This window comes from Neovison vison, chromosome 6 (genome assembly GCF_020171115.1).
Source record: "Neovison vison isolate M4711 chromosome 6, ASM_NN_V1, whole genome shotgun sequence".
Classification (NCBI taxonomy): domain Eukaryota; kingdom Metazoa; phylum Chordata; class Mammalia; order Carnivora; family Mustelidae; genus Neogale; species Neogale vison.
This window is the reverse complement of record NC_058096.1, coordinates 2283078-2297753: the sequence shown is the minus strand read 5'-3', so window position 1 is coordinate 2297753 and position 14676 is coordinate 2283078. Positions and strand designations below refer to the sequence as shown.

The following is a 14676-nucleotide window of genomic DNA, read 5'->3' as shown; positions in this document are numbered from 1 at the left end:
CCCCGGGGCAGCCAGCGGGAGGGCCGTGCCCCAGCTCGTGTGGAAGCTGCGACCCCGGTGAGCACCTGTCTCTCTTTTCAGGTTGCAGGACCTCGCCGAAGGTGAGCATATCAAGCCGAGATCCTGGCCCGGAGCCCCGTCCTCGTCTTGGGCGCACTGGCTCCCGTGGTTGCCCACCCCACGGTCCATCGCTGCCCAGGCGGGGCTCTCTCTTCGGGAGAGGGTCCTGGGGGGCTCTGCGGCTCGTCCTTGCCCCTCTCGGTGGCTCTTGGGTCCGGGTGTGTCAGAATCCCTGGGAGGCCCAACGCCCAGTGCTGGTCCCCAGAGCAGGGGCCGAAGAACCTGCGTGTCCCATGAGTTCTGTGGCCTGCCCTGTGGGTGGTCGGCAGTGCCGTGGACGTGGCCCTCCCGCTGTGAGAGGTTTTAGACACGGAGCACCACTGGGGGCGTGGTTGATGGTGTGAGCTTTCACGGCCGCCACCGTGGCTCTGCCCTCGGTGTTTTCCTGTCCTTGTCTCGTGTCCTCCCTCCCTCTGTCCCCACAAGGTCCTTGGGCGCTCAGGTTCGGTGTTTGTTGGTAACATTTTCACGCGTCGGTGTGCGTGAATACCGTGTGTGTGTGGTGGGTTCCCATGCACAGACCCCGTCGACGCAGAGAGCATCGCCGTGGGCCCTCTCAGCCTTAGCCTTTTAGGGAATCGGGGACGAGGTAGCGGGAGGGCTCCGGGACCTGGCTCTGGCTGGCGGCCCACCTCCTACACGGTCTGGAGCCGCTGGCGGCTGCGCGGGCCTGAGCACGGGGCCATGGGGCACGGAGTGCATGGTGGTGGTACCCGTGTGGCTGTTCGCGGCCCCGACGTGCACACTGACAACACCCACCCTGCCTTAGCTTCCTGACGGCCTGCTTTGGTCTGTAGGCATCTTCCCAGAGGAGGATGTACCGGAAAAAGCCTACAGGAATCTGCGAGATGAGGAGCAGGAGAGGAGGACAAAGAAGCGTTTGCCCAAAGCCAGGTCACAAAACCATCCAGGTAGGACGGGCGGCATGTGGCGCCGATGGGGCGTTGGTATTTGCGGGCTCTGCCTCGCTCTCCCCTTCCTTCCAGCCTGTCCGCAGCACTGTGGTTAAAGGCCTGCGGGGGCTGCCCTGCGCGCACTGCCCCACGGGGCCACGTTGCTGTGCAGATGGGCTGTGTGCGCGGGACCAGGCAGGGCAGGAAAGGGCTGCGGAAGAGGGACAGGTGTGGGCCCAGCCCTGGCTGAGAGCCCTCCTGTGTTTGCCCGCGTGTGCTTAACGGTCTCGGTCTGGGCTCTGCCCTTGGCAGGGTCTCCTGGCTTCACCCTGGTTCTGTTCCTGCCCTGGTCATCTCCGTCTGTGTTGGCTTAACGCCTGGGCCCTCGCTGTGCTCACTGGCCCGTCCCGTGACTCTGTCGTGCACCAGGGTGGTCCACTCCGTCCTGGGTTCGAGCCGGCCCACCCCTCAGTCTTAACCTTCGCAAGGCAGACTCACCTGTCAAGTCTGCCGGCCTGCTGGCTTTCCTGCGGGCTTGCCTGGGTCAGCCTGCCACGTCGGGAGCCAGCACTGTCTCACATCTCTGCCTGATGGCCGTGGGACTTGACATCCACACTGGCAGGGACACTCTTGTTGGCGGGGGTGGGCATGCTGCGGAGGCTGTCGGGTCCTCTTGCGTGTTCTCCGTGGGGTCCTGGAGCTGCGCCTGCAGTCAGAACGGAAGTGGGGTAACCAGGCCTTGACGGTGCCTCGTTCACGTGGCCTTGCTGTTTTAGGGAAAGGCAGGAAGGAGGACTCGTGTCCAGACCCGAGCTCCGGATCCAAGAGGAGGATGAGGCGGCGGCAGCGGCGGGGTTCGGGGGCTGAGCCCGTGGCGCCCCAGGAGCAGCGTGGGGGCCCAGGCGGCAGAGGGACTCGGAAAAAGAGGCGGCGGCTTCGGGCTGGGGCCAAAGTGAAGGGAGCCCGATGCCAGGAGCTACAGACCGAGCAGCAGCCACTGCGGAGCCGGAAGTGACCCCAGCAGGCCCAGGACCGCAGGGCCCTGTTCCTGAGACGGAGGACACGGACTCCCACGGCTCTCTGACACGCTGTGTCGGCAGGCGGTCGGGCCGCAGAGAGTGTGGACGCCTTGCTGACCTTGGTCAGGCCAGGAAGCCCCCGGAGACCCACAACTGCTTGGCAGACGGCCCTCCCTGGGCCGGGGCCTGGCCGGACGTGGGAGTGTCCGTGAATAAAGTGTGTGTGGCTCTTAGGAGCAGGGTGGCGGCCAGTGGTGTGAGCGGACAGTGCTGGTTCCCCAGTCGTGTCGGTGTCTCGGGTCCATCGTGTGGCGGAAACCGTTTCTGCGTGTGTCCGAGTCCAGGAGGAGGCGAGCGGTAGCTGTGGCTCTGTGGGCCTCTTCACAGACTCGCGTCCAGAGCCGTCCGTGAACCTGTTCTTGTGTCAGCCCCATGGCTTGGGGGTGACCTGTCCAAGGCTGGGGGGGCCCATGGCTTGGGGTTGACGTGTCCAAGGCAGGGAGGTCGGCTTGTGGGACCGGGAGGCAGAGACCCCAGTGCGCAGCCCCGCCGTGCCCCTCACGGCTCCCCTCAGCACCTCCAACCCTGTGTCCGCCCTGCTGTGGGTCCGGGGAGGGTACTGAGCCGAGCGCGTGCAGAGCCCCGGCGTGAGCGCGGGCGGCAGTGCTGCGTGGTTCCCGGGACTTCCGCGTGGTGCTGCGGTGCGTGGCAGGTCAGTGCCGTCTGGGTCAGCCGGCCTGGTCAGTGCTGGGCTGAGCGGTGCGGTGAGCCCAGCAAAAGGCCCATCCAGGCCTCAGCTGAACCCCGGTTCCGAACGCCTTGCAGCTTGTTGGAGGAGTGGCACTTGGTGGCCCCCTTTCTGTCACTTGGGTGGACAGCGCTGGGGCTGCTGGGGTGGGCTGGGCGTGGGGGGAGGCTTACTCATCTGGAGGTAGCAGTTCCCGTTCTCCAAAATGACCGGCACGCGTGGCACAGTGGGGGGCCGAGCCCAGTACAGCGCCCAGGCAGGTGGCCTGGCGGACGCGGCTGAGCCCCCGGGTCCTCCCCCCACCCCATCTTTGCCAGTGGCGCCCCGGGCCGGGGGTCCTGCTGCCATTCCTGCCATTTCTTCGTGTGGCAGGGACAGGATGCTGTATTGTTCTGGTTGTAATTTTTTGGTCAAAAACTTAAGGAAACAAGCGCACTGTAGAAATCCCCGAGAACACGGAAGTCCTGCCTGCTGTCCTCCGACCAGATGGCTTCCTGAGCGCTGGGTTCTAGGCCGTTCTCAGCCCACACTGTGGTCCTTGGCTCACCCGCTGTGCTGTGCGGACACCGTGACTGTGCACCAGCAGGCTGGGACGGCTTTGGGCCGCCCCGTGTCTGACCGGAAGTGTCCTCCGCCGGGTCATGCTCTCCTAGGGCAGAGCGCGGAAACCTCGGGAGGAAATCGAGGGTGACTGCCAGCCTCCCCATGGGAGAGCCTGTGTCCAGGAGCGAAGTCATGTGTATCTCCCCACGCATTCTTTTTCTAAAACCTTTTTATTCAGCTGTCACTCGTGTGCCTCAAGTCCCCGTGTCGCCCGAATGCGTCTGTACTTCTCAGTACGGTCAGAGCCGCATAGCCAGCGCCAGAGTCTGTGTTCGAGTGTTTCGTGCTGGAAGAGATGGCTGTCCTCGAGTTGTCCTCCCCTGGGCTCGGCCCGACGCTAACCCACCTCGTGTCTGTGCACACGTCCCGATCCTGGACTGTCACGTAGCCACGCAGGTCTTGCGTGTGCAGCTTTGCTCACGCGGCATGCTTCCAGGGTTCACCCGTGTCCCTCGCACACGAAAGGGTTTCGTTCCCCGTGTGGCTCTGTGATGCTGCGTTGTGTGGACACTCGGGCTCCCTCTGCCATCCGAAAGCCCCGCGCTCCTGTGAAAGCCTCCGTGAGCCCAGACGGCCTACGGCGAAGAAGCAAGTACTGTTGGTTTTCATGGGAAATTCCAGACCCTGAATCCCCGCTCGCCAGCTCTCTGATCCCAGGACGTGTTTGGCTAACGGACACACAAGTGTCGAGATCAGGCCCAGATGCTCAGCGACGCAGCTCAGTCCCGGTGACCGGGGGCTGTGATGCCGCAGGGGCTCCCCGGGCAGGAGGGGGCCGCACGCGCTGCAAACCCTCCACTGGACACTGTCCTCGCTTTCCCCCTTCGTCCCCCAGAGCGGAAACCTTCGGGTGTGCAAGGACAGGAAGGCCGGTGTTCCGTGAGCACGAAGTGCCGTAAGGCAAACTTGGACAAAGCGGGGGCACCCGGACCGGGGGGCCCTTGCCCACCCCTCGGTCACGGCCCTGCATGTGGGCTTCTGCGTGGACATGCCTTCCCTTCTCGGTCACGTAACCCGGTGCGGAATGCAGGGCCTGGTGGCCAGTGACCACGGTACTCGACGGTCCCCACCTCCGGGCGAGGGTTCCCTGTGCCGCCTACACCATAAGCCCTTGTGAACACGGTGGCACAGCTGGTCCGAGCAGACTGGGACGGCCCGGGAGTGCCCTATGCTCATGGCTGTGGAGAGCTCGCGAGGACCCCGCGGAGGGGACAGCGCTGGGCTGTCCCACCCTGCCCCGCCTGACCCCCGCGGATCTGGCCGACGGGCTCCAGGAGGCGACCGCTCAGGACCCTGGCTCAGCCGCTCTCCCCGTGTGCTGTCGCGAGGGGACATCCAGGGTGAGCCTTCAGGGAACTGCCTGTGAGACGGGAGCGTGACCTGCTGCGCTGAGGGTTACGCTGCCTCTTGTCCCCCGAATAACCCAGAACCCAGAGGAGTTGTCAACGTGATGACCTTTATTACCCAGACCGTTCGGGAGTCCCGTGCCGACTTGATGTCCGGCAGTTGGAACGACTCGGTGCGTGTTCTCCGAGTCTCTCACCCACGGCACAGCCATCGAGTCAGAGCTAGCCTGGGCCCCTCCGCGGTGTGTTGGGTGCTGCCCTCTGCGGCCCGGCGCCCCATGTGGGGCCGCCTGCATCCGGTCCTTGCACTTTACCCCCTTGAACGAGATCCTCGCACCTCTGCCTCCCACCCAGGACCCGGACGCCGGCGGGTCTCAGGCTGGCGATCTCACACGTCCCCACTGCGGGCCTCTGGTGGCTCCTTTGGGCTTGACGCAGGTGGCGCCCCTCAGTGGCAGTCCGGAGCGATGCTGGTCCTCTCTGTCCCGCCCGGGCCTCGGCTTCTCACTGACCCTGGCTCGGAGGGTTCTGGTGGACGTGGCCCTCTTCCCTTGGAGGTTGGCGGGGTCCATGCTGCGGGGCTCCCGAGCCCCAGGACCCAGTTTCTCACCAAGCTCCGCGGGCTCCTTGAGTGACTTGCGTCGCTGGCTGGTGGTTTCCTGTTTTATCTGCGGGTCGGAATCCGTCCCTGTGATTGTGTCTGTCGCATGTCCCATTTGGACCACTGGGTGATGGCCGGCTGGCTGCGCAGTGGGGGGGTGCCCGCTGGCCATCGCCTGTGCTGCAGTAGGAATCCTCCGCCCAGGACCAGCTGCCTCTCCAGGGGGCGGGAAGGCACGGCCCAGCCCGGCTCAGGAGGGGCTGCCGAGGGCACGGGTCCCCTGGGGTCTGTCTTGTTTTGTTCTGAAGCTGCTTTACCGGTGTGCCCGCTGGGCTGTCCCATGGCCTATTTAAAGGACAGCAGTCAGGGCTTCTCTGGCTCTGTCGCCGCAGCCCGTTCAGACATTTTCACTCATCCACAGGAGAAGCCCCATGCTGGGGGCCTCCTTCAACGTGGGGAGAAAGCCTGTGGGAAGCTCTTGGACCGGCAGGAGCCCCCAGCGTGGGGTGGCCGTGGGTCACGGATCACGGGGCTATGAGTTGATCGTTCCTTTGAACTGCTGAAAGGTCTAGAACAAACAGCTTTTGTTCAAAGTGACTCACATCCCAGTGACAAACGTCATTCACAGCTTTGTGGTCATTGGCCGCCCCGCATCAGGGTCTCTCCTGGACACGCGCTCTGGAGCTCTGCGGTTACCTGTGTGTTGGCACACACAGGCGGGACCGGGGCTTCCGTCCTGGTGCCCAGAGACTGCCGTGGTCTCTGGGCTACCAGCCCCGGGTCACCAGAGTTCCAGCCTTGTTCTCGCTGTGGCTTGCTGAATCCCCAGAGGGCTTGTGTCAGCCCTGGGGTTCTCTGAGTTGGCTTCTCAGCAGACACCACTGCGGCCTCTAAGTCCCTTCCACTTTAGTTAGCCACGACCAGGAGGGAGTCAGGTCTGGGCGGGGTTGGGAGGCAAAGAGATGCCCAGGCCAAAGAGAGGTCAGGGATGCAGCAGAGGGGGTCTTGGGGCTGAGGGCCGGCAGGCGAGGAGGGGCTGGGGTGTGGGAGGTTCACGCAGGGGAGTACCCGGCTGGCCAGGGCGGCTTGCCCCAGGCCCTCTGGTAGTGGGATTGAGGGTGGACTTGGGGACAGTCCTGCCAGCAGCCCCAGGTTGGGACGCTCTCCGGCCCATGGCTTGGGTAGTGCCAGCCTCTTCACACGCTGCCTTATTAAAAAAATAGTCTCTTAATCGCTAGGGGTCTGGCAGCAAAGGACTGTCCTCATTCCCAGCCCAGAAGTTCACCACGTGGACGGCAGGGAACAGAGAAGACCCAGCCATGGTGGACTGCTGCGTGGGCTGGAGGGGCGGATGCAGGGGGGCCTGTCCTGGGGCCCGGGCCCTGCGGAAGAAAGAGGAGGGCCCCAGGGGGCGTGCATGTTCTGTTCACCCACCCCCATCCGTGTGGGGACAGGCTCCCGGGCCCAGCCTGCAGCCTGTGAGGGCCAGCTACATCCCAGATGGGATGTTTCCTCAAATGACCTTTCTGCTGCGAAGAGAACGCGGCAGCCAGCCGACCCCAGCAGTGGGCAGGCTCGGAGACTCCGCTGAAAGGGGCCGCTTGGCTTGTGAGTTGGGCTGAGTCTCTTTCCCAAACCGGATTTGGCTGGAGGGAGCTGTGCCAGGCGGGGCCTTGTCTCGCGGCAGCCGCCGTTCCCCAGGCGCCCTGAGACTTCGCTCCAGAGCCCGGTCTCACGGCTCCCTGGCGGCTGCCATGGCATTGCCTCTCCAGGGGGGCTTGTGCTGCCCGGAGCTGCCGATCAGAGGACGTGTGCACACGGAGCTCGCATGCAGGCGGCTCTGTGCCTGCGGCATTGCCTGTGGGCGCGGGTCCGAGGCCAGCGTGGCTCCGCCTGTCTGTGCACGTGAGCCCCCTACTCACCTGCTGCCGTCCACGGGCTGCCGTCCCCACCGCCCTGCTGTGCCAGCCCTCCGTCCTCTCTCCCCACCCGTGTGCCTTCATCCTGTCCGTCGCCCGCCCTCGGCGGGAGAGACAGAACCGGGGCAGGGCTCTCTGTAAAGTAACTATTCCCACATGTGTGACCCTGTGGTGTCCTCTCTCCACGGCGTCCGCGCCTATGGCGCGGTTCTCGGTGGAGTAGCCTTGTTTGCATGGAGCCCTCTGTCCTTGTGTGGGTGAAGGGCCCAGTTGCGTGGCCTCTGGGGATGTCCCCTGGCCCCGATTCCCCCCACGTCCTCTCCCTCATACCCACACATCCCTCTGGGACCTGCCCCAGGGGGTGGGTGCAGTTCCCCCCACTGCCTCTGGGGGCGCCCGTGGTCCTTGGATGGCATCTCCGGTCCCTCCCGGCCCGGTCTCCCTCTGGCCAGTGGTTAAAGCCCCATCTTGTTCTTTTTCTTGAACACAGGGTTGGACCCTGCAGCTGTGGCCTTCTTGGCGCTGTCCCCGGTGCCCCGGGTGGGTGAGCAGGACTGGGTCTGTCCGACAGGGATGGTGCCTGCATCGTCACCCAGCCCGGTCAGCCCAGCGGCCTAGCTGGCCCCACAGGTGATGCCAGCGTGGGAGCAGCCACCCAGGCCCCTCCCTGCAGGTCCTCCACGCTCGTCCATCCCGGAGCCTGCAGACCTCTCACTGCCAGTGGCTGGGAAGCAGGCCCTGGGAAGATCGCGCATCCCTGCCCGGGGCGCTCCTGGCTGCCGCTGCCGACCTTGAAGGCAGAGCGTGGAGGCAGCCCTACACACTTGGCACATGGGCCTGGGAAATCTGTGGGGCCTGTGACTCCAGGGCTTGCGGCACATCCTACCTCTTGGAAGCTTCTAGATTCGTCAGGGCAGGGGTCGACAGTGCAGGCAAAGGAGAAGTGTGGCCCCTGGGGCCTATTGGAAGCCAGGTTTGGGGGTGGTGGCGGCGGGTGCCCCTGCCTGCTCACGGACCCAGCGCTCTCCTGTCCTGAGGGGAGTCAGTGGCAAAGATGTCCTGGTTCCTTCTCAGGTGGGTCCCTGACTGCCGCATCTGCCTGTGGGCCGGGGTCGGTGATCTCTGACCTCTCCACCCTCCACGGGGCTGTCCCCACTGCCACTGGCACCCCGTGTCTGGAGACCCAGGAGTGTGGGTGGAACCCCAGGCTGAAGGCTGTGGGGAACCAGTCTGACCTGCCCTCCTTTCCCGGGGTGGTGCAGTGGAGGTCCCGAACTTCAGGTCTTGCCCGTGTGTCCCAACCCCTGCCTCTGCCACTCATTTGCTCAGCTGGGGAGCCCGATGTGTTTGACAGGCCCCACACAAAACGCAAGGAGAGGGGGCAGCGGTGTGGCCCATGCACCCAGCCGGTGGGCACGCCCGGGTCCCTTTACAGTTTGAGGCGGGCCCTGGGTGGCTGTGCTGGGTTCTCGCCCACCACAGGGCCTGGCTCATGGGGGCACTGGGGACGGCTCCTCTCCTCTGCCCACCTCACTTTGGAACCTGCGCGGTGGGGCTCTGGATGATGACGTTCGGTTCTTTGCAGGGGCCTGTGCTCCCCGGCAGGGCCCTGGACCTTGGGGTGTCCTGAGCCCCCCACAGCCTGGCTTGCTGTCCCTCCCTGCGGTCACCCCCTTCCCTCTTGTTTCTTTTCTCTCTTCTCTCCGCTTTTCTCGATAAATGTGCATTCAGTGCTGCCATGTGGGGCTGGGACCGCACTGCCAGGGTCAGGGGTCAGGGCGCAGCCCACGGGCTCCTGCTCGGGTCTCCTGGGCTGAGTCGAGCTGGGGGCAGGGCTGCCGTCACAGGGGAGGTGAGGGGTCTCCGGCCCAGCCCAATGGCTGCTGGCAGAATGCGGTTCTCGGCAGCTGGGGGCCTGAGGCCTCTGTTCTTGCTGACCGTCGGCAGCTCCCGGCCGGTGCCTGCAGCCACTCCGCGCCGGTCCGCTCCTCCGTCCTCTCCTCTGCACTCCAACGTGCCTGATTAGGACAGGCCCACCCACTCTGGGGCCGACTGAGCACGTGCCACCCACAGCCCCCATGTCCAGGCCGCCTCCGTCCTGAGTCTTACACTTCAGAGCTTGGCCCCGTCCCTTTCCTGCCCCTGGAAAATTCCCTGCTCTGGGAGGTTTGCCAGAATGAAAGGGATCGAAAACACTGGCATGTGGGGGGTGGGGGCGGTTGGATTGACTAAGCCGGAGAGTGGCCCCAAGTTGCCTGGCCACCCAAACTGCCCCGCCTTGCCTGGCCACGCTGCGGATTTCTCTGGCCCGGGTCCAGGGCTCCTGGTGCCGGGCAGCGGGGCAGGGGCGGGAAGGGGGCGTTCTGGGTCACCTCATCACCCCACCTCGTCCGCAGCCTGGTCGCCCCGCCCCACGTCCGGTTTTCCCACGTGCTCTCACCCTGCGCTGCAGAGCGCCCTGTGGCCGGGGACGGGACTGACCCAGCTCGGGGTCACCAGCCCTCTGTGTGTCAGGGCGCCCTGGGAGCTCCTGACATGAGCTGCCTGGGCCGCTCAGGGGGCGGGGGAACGAGCGGGGAACCGCGGGCTGGTGGCTGGCCCGGCTCTCCCGGTGGCAGGTTAGTTCCTGGGCTGGCTCCTTTCCCGGCGCAGGTTTTGAGCTAATCTTTCCGGGGAGTGGATCCTGCCTTTCATGCCGGGGGGCCAGACCCCTCCTGGGGGCTGAGCCAGCACACCTCGGGGAACCCCTCGGGCTCACCCCAGGGCCTCATTTCCTTCGTGGCACTTGAGCGGCCTGGACCTTGCCCTCACCCCCTGGGAGGGAGGGTCGCTTTCGCTCTTGGCAGCCCTCCTGTTCGGTAGAACGGCGCCGTCTTGCGAGAAGGCTCAGGGTCACCCACGTGTGGAGAAGCCGTCCCCCTGCCCATTCTCCCTGCTGAGGTCTGAGGCCTACACACCCCACAGCTCCACTTCCGAGGGTCCCCTGTCCACGGGGCCACCCCCCACTTCTCTCAGCCCCACGTCCCCAAGGAAACGGGGCTTCCAGATCAGCCCCAACCCAAAGCGTTTTTTCAGAGCCCCTTTGCTTAGCACCGGTCTGAAAGGTGCCTCCTTCAAACCGACCTGAACCCTCTCTTCCGCATCTTTCCTGGGCAGGAAGCAAACCCGGCTGTTTCAGTGTTGGTTGGACTGGGCCCTGGGGGGGTGTCCCTGAATTTGTGTCGTGTGTGGGGACTTCTAGGAGGCAAGGCAGCCCTTCCGTGTGCTTCCCAGCCCCATGTCTGTGCAGCTTGCTGGACGGCCGTTGCTGTTTTCTCGTCTTGTGATTATTCATGTAATACGTTCTGCCTAGACGTGGGTCGGTGCTGTGCTGGGCTTCAGAAGGGACACGTGGCTTTGGAGTGCTCCGACTAGCCGAAGGCAGACTCAGGCTGGTGGGAACAGGAGAGGGCACTCGCTGGCCCTCGCTGGGGCGTTCTGGAGGTGGGGCAGGTCTCAGGTGAGGTCACCGCTGTCAGGTCCCTCTCCCTGCTCAGCCCCCCGTGGCTGCTGTCCCTTCACCAAGTGGCTGTGCTGGGCCTCCGCTGGCCCTCACTTGCCGGCTTGGAGACGCTCTCTCTGGAGGGGGGGCCTTGCTGATGGCCACCCAGTCCCTTCCACGGGACCTCCGGGCCCACAACATCTGAGTGGGAGGTACCGGGTGGGGTGGGGTGGCTCGTCCAGTCGGGGCTCCCCCACATGGGGTTTCACAGCAGGAAGCGTAGTCTTTCCCTGTCCTTGGGGTAAGCTCCCGACGGGCGAGGAGTGGTAGGCGGCGCCGCTGATGGCTGGCCGCAGGTTTTCTGCTCGGCTCAGGGCTTGAGCTGAGGCTGCTGTTTGCTAGGGCTTCCCAGGAGGCCTGGGAGGGAGGAACCCGGAGCCGCTCTCCGCTGGAGGTCAGCTTTGGGTTGGGACTAGAACCTGTGATGTGTCGGCCAGGCACCCGGGGGGGCCTTGCCTGGGTTTCTGGTTGCCATGGGAGGGTCCTGTTCTCTGTGAGCCGGACTGAAGCCTGCAGCCCCTGTGGGCATGGCGCTGGCCTGCAGCAGGCCGGGGCGATCCTCGACCAGGTGGCTCTGGAAGCAGAGCCCGAGTCGGGATTCTCATCCCGCTGCCCTGAGAAGGTGGGAGGGCAGAGAGGGGTAGCCGGGACGTGGGCCCGGCCGGCGCATCATCTGCCTGCCCCCCCCCCAGAGCTCCGGAGCACCAGTGAGCCTCAGAGCCGGGCCCATCCCGAGGCTGGGTCCTGTTGTTTGGACTGGTCCCGTCCCCGCCCCGGTTCCATCACTGGCTGTGACATGGGCAGGACCGTGGTGAGGACGTTTGAGGTATGGGGGCCGTGCCGGGAACGGGGTGGAGGGTGCCAGAGGCGGGACCGGCTGTAGGATGTGTGGGGTCCTCTTTAAAGTCAGGCAGAAGTCACCTGGGGGGCACCTGGATGACTCAGTGGGTTAAAGCCTCTGCCTTCGGCTCGGGTCATGATCCCGGGGTCCTGGGATTGAGCCCTGCATCGGGCTCTCTGCTCATTGGGGAGCCTGCTTCCTCCTCTCTCTCTGCCTCTTTGCCTACTTGTGATCTCTGTCTGTCAAATAATTAAAATCTTCAAAAAGAAAAAAAAGGTGGCACCTGAGTGACTCAGTCGGTTAGGCGTCTGCCTGCAGCTCAGGTCAGGATTCCGGGATCCGGGATCGAGGCCTGCGTCGGGTTCCCTGCTCAGTGGGGAGCCTGCTTCTCCTTCTGCCTCTCTTTTTCTCTCTGTGTCCCATGAATAAAATCTTTAAAGTAAAATTTTAGAAAATCTTTAAAATAAATACATACATAAATAAAACCATGCAGAAGTAACTTACGGGGCCTCTCTTTAAAATCACGAAGGATCGTGAGGCGGTGACTACAGGGCATTGGCCGGAGTGCAGGCCCTCTGTGCGTGGGCCCTGGGACGGGAGCTGCGTGCCGGCTGTGCCGTGGACTCTCCCTGGGATGGAGCCGCCGTCTGAACCTCCGCGGAGGGCCCACCACGCGCCAGGCTCCACTGTCCGGGAGTGCACGTTCCCGTGGAGGAAGAGCTGGGCTTTGGGGCCGGTGGCCCGTTGGGTGTGGCGGGGGAGGCGCATTCTGGGGCGGTCACCTTGGCACACACACCGGAGGGGGCGGAGCCGTGAGCCAAGCAGGTGTTTGGGGCGCTGTCCTTGGCCGGGGGCAGCCAGCAGGGAGGGGCGGTGTCGTCTGCTCGGCCTGTCTTGACCTACGCGCGGAGCCAGGCTGGAACCGCGGCCCGAGACCAGCTGCGGCCCAGACCTCCTGAGGCCTTGCGGGGGCGTGCGGACACCGTCTTCTCCGCTCGTTCTTCTGTGTGTCTGCGTCCTCCCCCCCTTCTCGGGGTGCCGCTCCCATCGGGTTAAGACCCAGCCGGTGACCTTGTTTTCACCGAACCACCTGTACCTCCCAAGCACAGTCGCGTTCTACGGTGCTGGGGGTCAGGACCAGGACCTGCGAGTTTGGGAGACACGCGGTTCAGTCCCCAGCGGGCGCTGTGGTCTGCGGAGCGGGCCCAGAGGTCTGCGGACCGAGAGCTGCGTACGTCAGGAGCCGTCAGGAAAAGTGCCTTTGCTGCCGCAGCGATGGCAAAAATGCTAATGTGTTTTTCAGCGACTTTCTGGGGGTGGTTGTCCCCTTTCTAGCAGGGATCAGGCTGCAGATTCTAACACAAAACGGACGGCGGTTCATTTTGTGGAACTCTGTGTCCCCAGACCACAACACACCTTACGTGACCGGTGCCGTGACTTGCTCTCCGCAAAGCCCAGCAAGTGTTCTCCGTTCTAGTGCGGGTGCACCTGAATCGGGGAGGGCCGAGGGAGACAGAATCCCAAGCAGATTCCCCGCTGAGCGTGGAGCCCAACCCGGGGCTCGATCCCACGACCCTGAGGTCATGACCTGAGCCAGAATCAAGAGCCAGACGCCTAACCCTCAGAGCCACCCAGGCGCTCCCCAACCTTTTATTTGAAAACACCGGGCAGCGTCCGTGTGCGTGGGGCGGGGGGGGGGGTGGGTCTCCCCACATTCTAAACGTCCGCAACAGCCCTGTGTCCCAGAGCTAAGAAAGCGGAAGATGAACTGTCACGAGGAATTCGTTTCATCTCAGGGTCAGAAGAGGAAGGAACAGGCGGGACAGTCCCCACCCCTCCACCGTGCTGCCCCCGCCCACCCCAGGGTCTCTCCCTGCCATGCGTGACCCACCACGCCGTGGGCAGGTGCAGCATGGGAGCCGCGACCCCGAGGGTGACTTAGTGTCCTTCCAGTCACGGGTGCCATGTTGGCAGTGCGGTGCGGGGCCCCGGCCGGCGCTCAGACGGTCAGCGAGGAGGCCGCGTGGACTCGAGCTGTCACAGGGGTGTCAGACGTGCACGTCGCGTGACGATCAGGAGGGAGCACGTCACCGAGGACTTCGGGAGGGTGCTGGGGACCCTGTTGTCCTTTGGAAAAGGATTAATGAAGGGCCAGAGCCACACCCTGACCCTGCCCTTCCCATCCAGATGCTCCCAGACCCGCCCCAGCGGGAGGAGGGCCGAGTCGAGGCGGGCGGCTTTCTTCAGAGAATCAATGGAGGAAGGAAGCGTGGGCTCCATCGCGCAGCCCCGACTCGACCCGAGGGTCCCGGTGATGGACACCAGCGGTGCTGACCCCACAACAAGCAGACAGATGGGCCTCCTGGTGGAGGACACCACCACCGGCGACAGAAGGACGTGTCCAATGACATGAGGGGGACCACAGGACGGGCCACTGGTCCTTCAAAGAAACTGCGGAAAGGGGGAAGGTGAAAATCCCATTTTCATGGCTTTCCCTTTATTGTCACCTTGTAGGGATTTAGAAACGAGATGTTTGAAAAGCCAAACATTTATGCGGGACCAAAGTAGATTATTTGGTTATATTGTAAAACTGAAATCATTTTAACTATAAGTCATCTCGTAGTTTACGTGAACAGAAAGTGTTTAAACCCATGCAGAATGTGCTGTTGTCCCAGGCCAGGCCCTCGGTAACTTACCCGTGCTCTGTGCACACTCCTGGTGGTCTCTGGGGTACAGGGTCCCCCGACGCAGGGCCCTGGAGGGAGGGTTGGGCCCTGCCAGGCAGCCTGCTGCTTCCAGACCTGACCTGCAGAGAAGCGCGTGCATTCTCACCATTGGGTGACCTTCACCCTCTCTTCCCTGTGGTCGGTATCAGCACCCCGGGTGCTGCTGGGACGGCCACTGTGCACCTGACCCTACGGGCCATCATATAGGGCGTGTGTGTTCGAGTCTGTCCGCCCCAGAAGCCAGGGGGAGAAGACCGCTCAAAGGCAGCATCTGGCTTCCTCCTGGTCACAAGGGGATCCCAGCCGGGTCAGTAGCATG

At 64.2% G+C, this 14676-nt stretch overlaps 1 protein-coding gene across 2 annotated transcripts in view; it reads left to right on the top strand.

The window, feature by feature from the left end:
* Positions 1-14354, top strand: part of RRP1 (ribosomal RNA processing 1) — a 28902-nt gene extending 14548 nt beyond the window's left edge. The window contains exons 11-13 of one of the 2 annotated variants that reach the window (XM_044250808.1): positions 82-101; positions 918-1031; positions 13819-14354. In XM_044250808.1, coding sequence (XP_044106743.1) covers positions 82-101; positions 918-1031; positions 13819-13946 — 262 coding nt within the window. In that variant the 3' untranslated portion in view covers positions 13947-14354. Of the gene's footprint in view, positions 1-81; positions 102-917; positions 1032-1789; positions 2266-13818 lie in introns of those variants that run through there. The other variant, XM_044250807.1, reaches the window with a different exon arrangement.
* Positions 14355-14676: the final 322 nt, after the last annotated feature.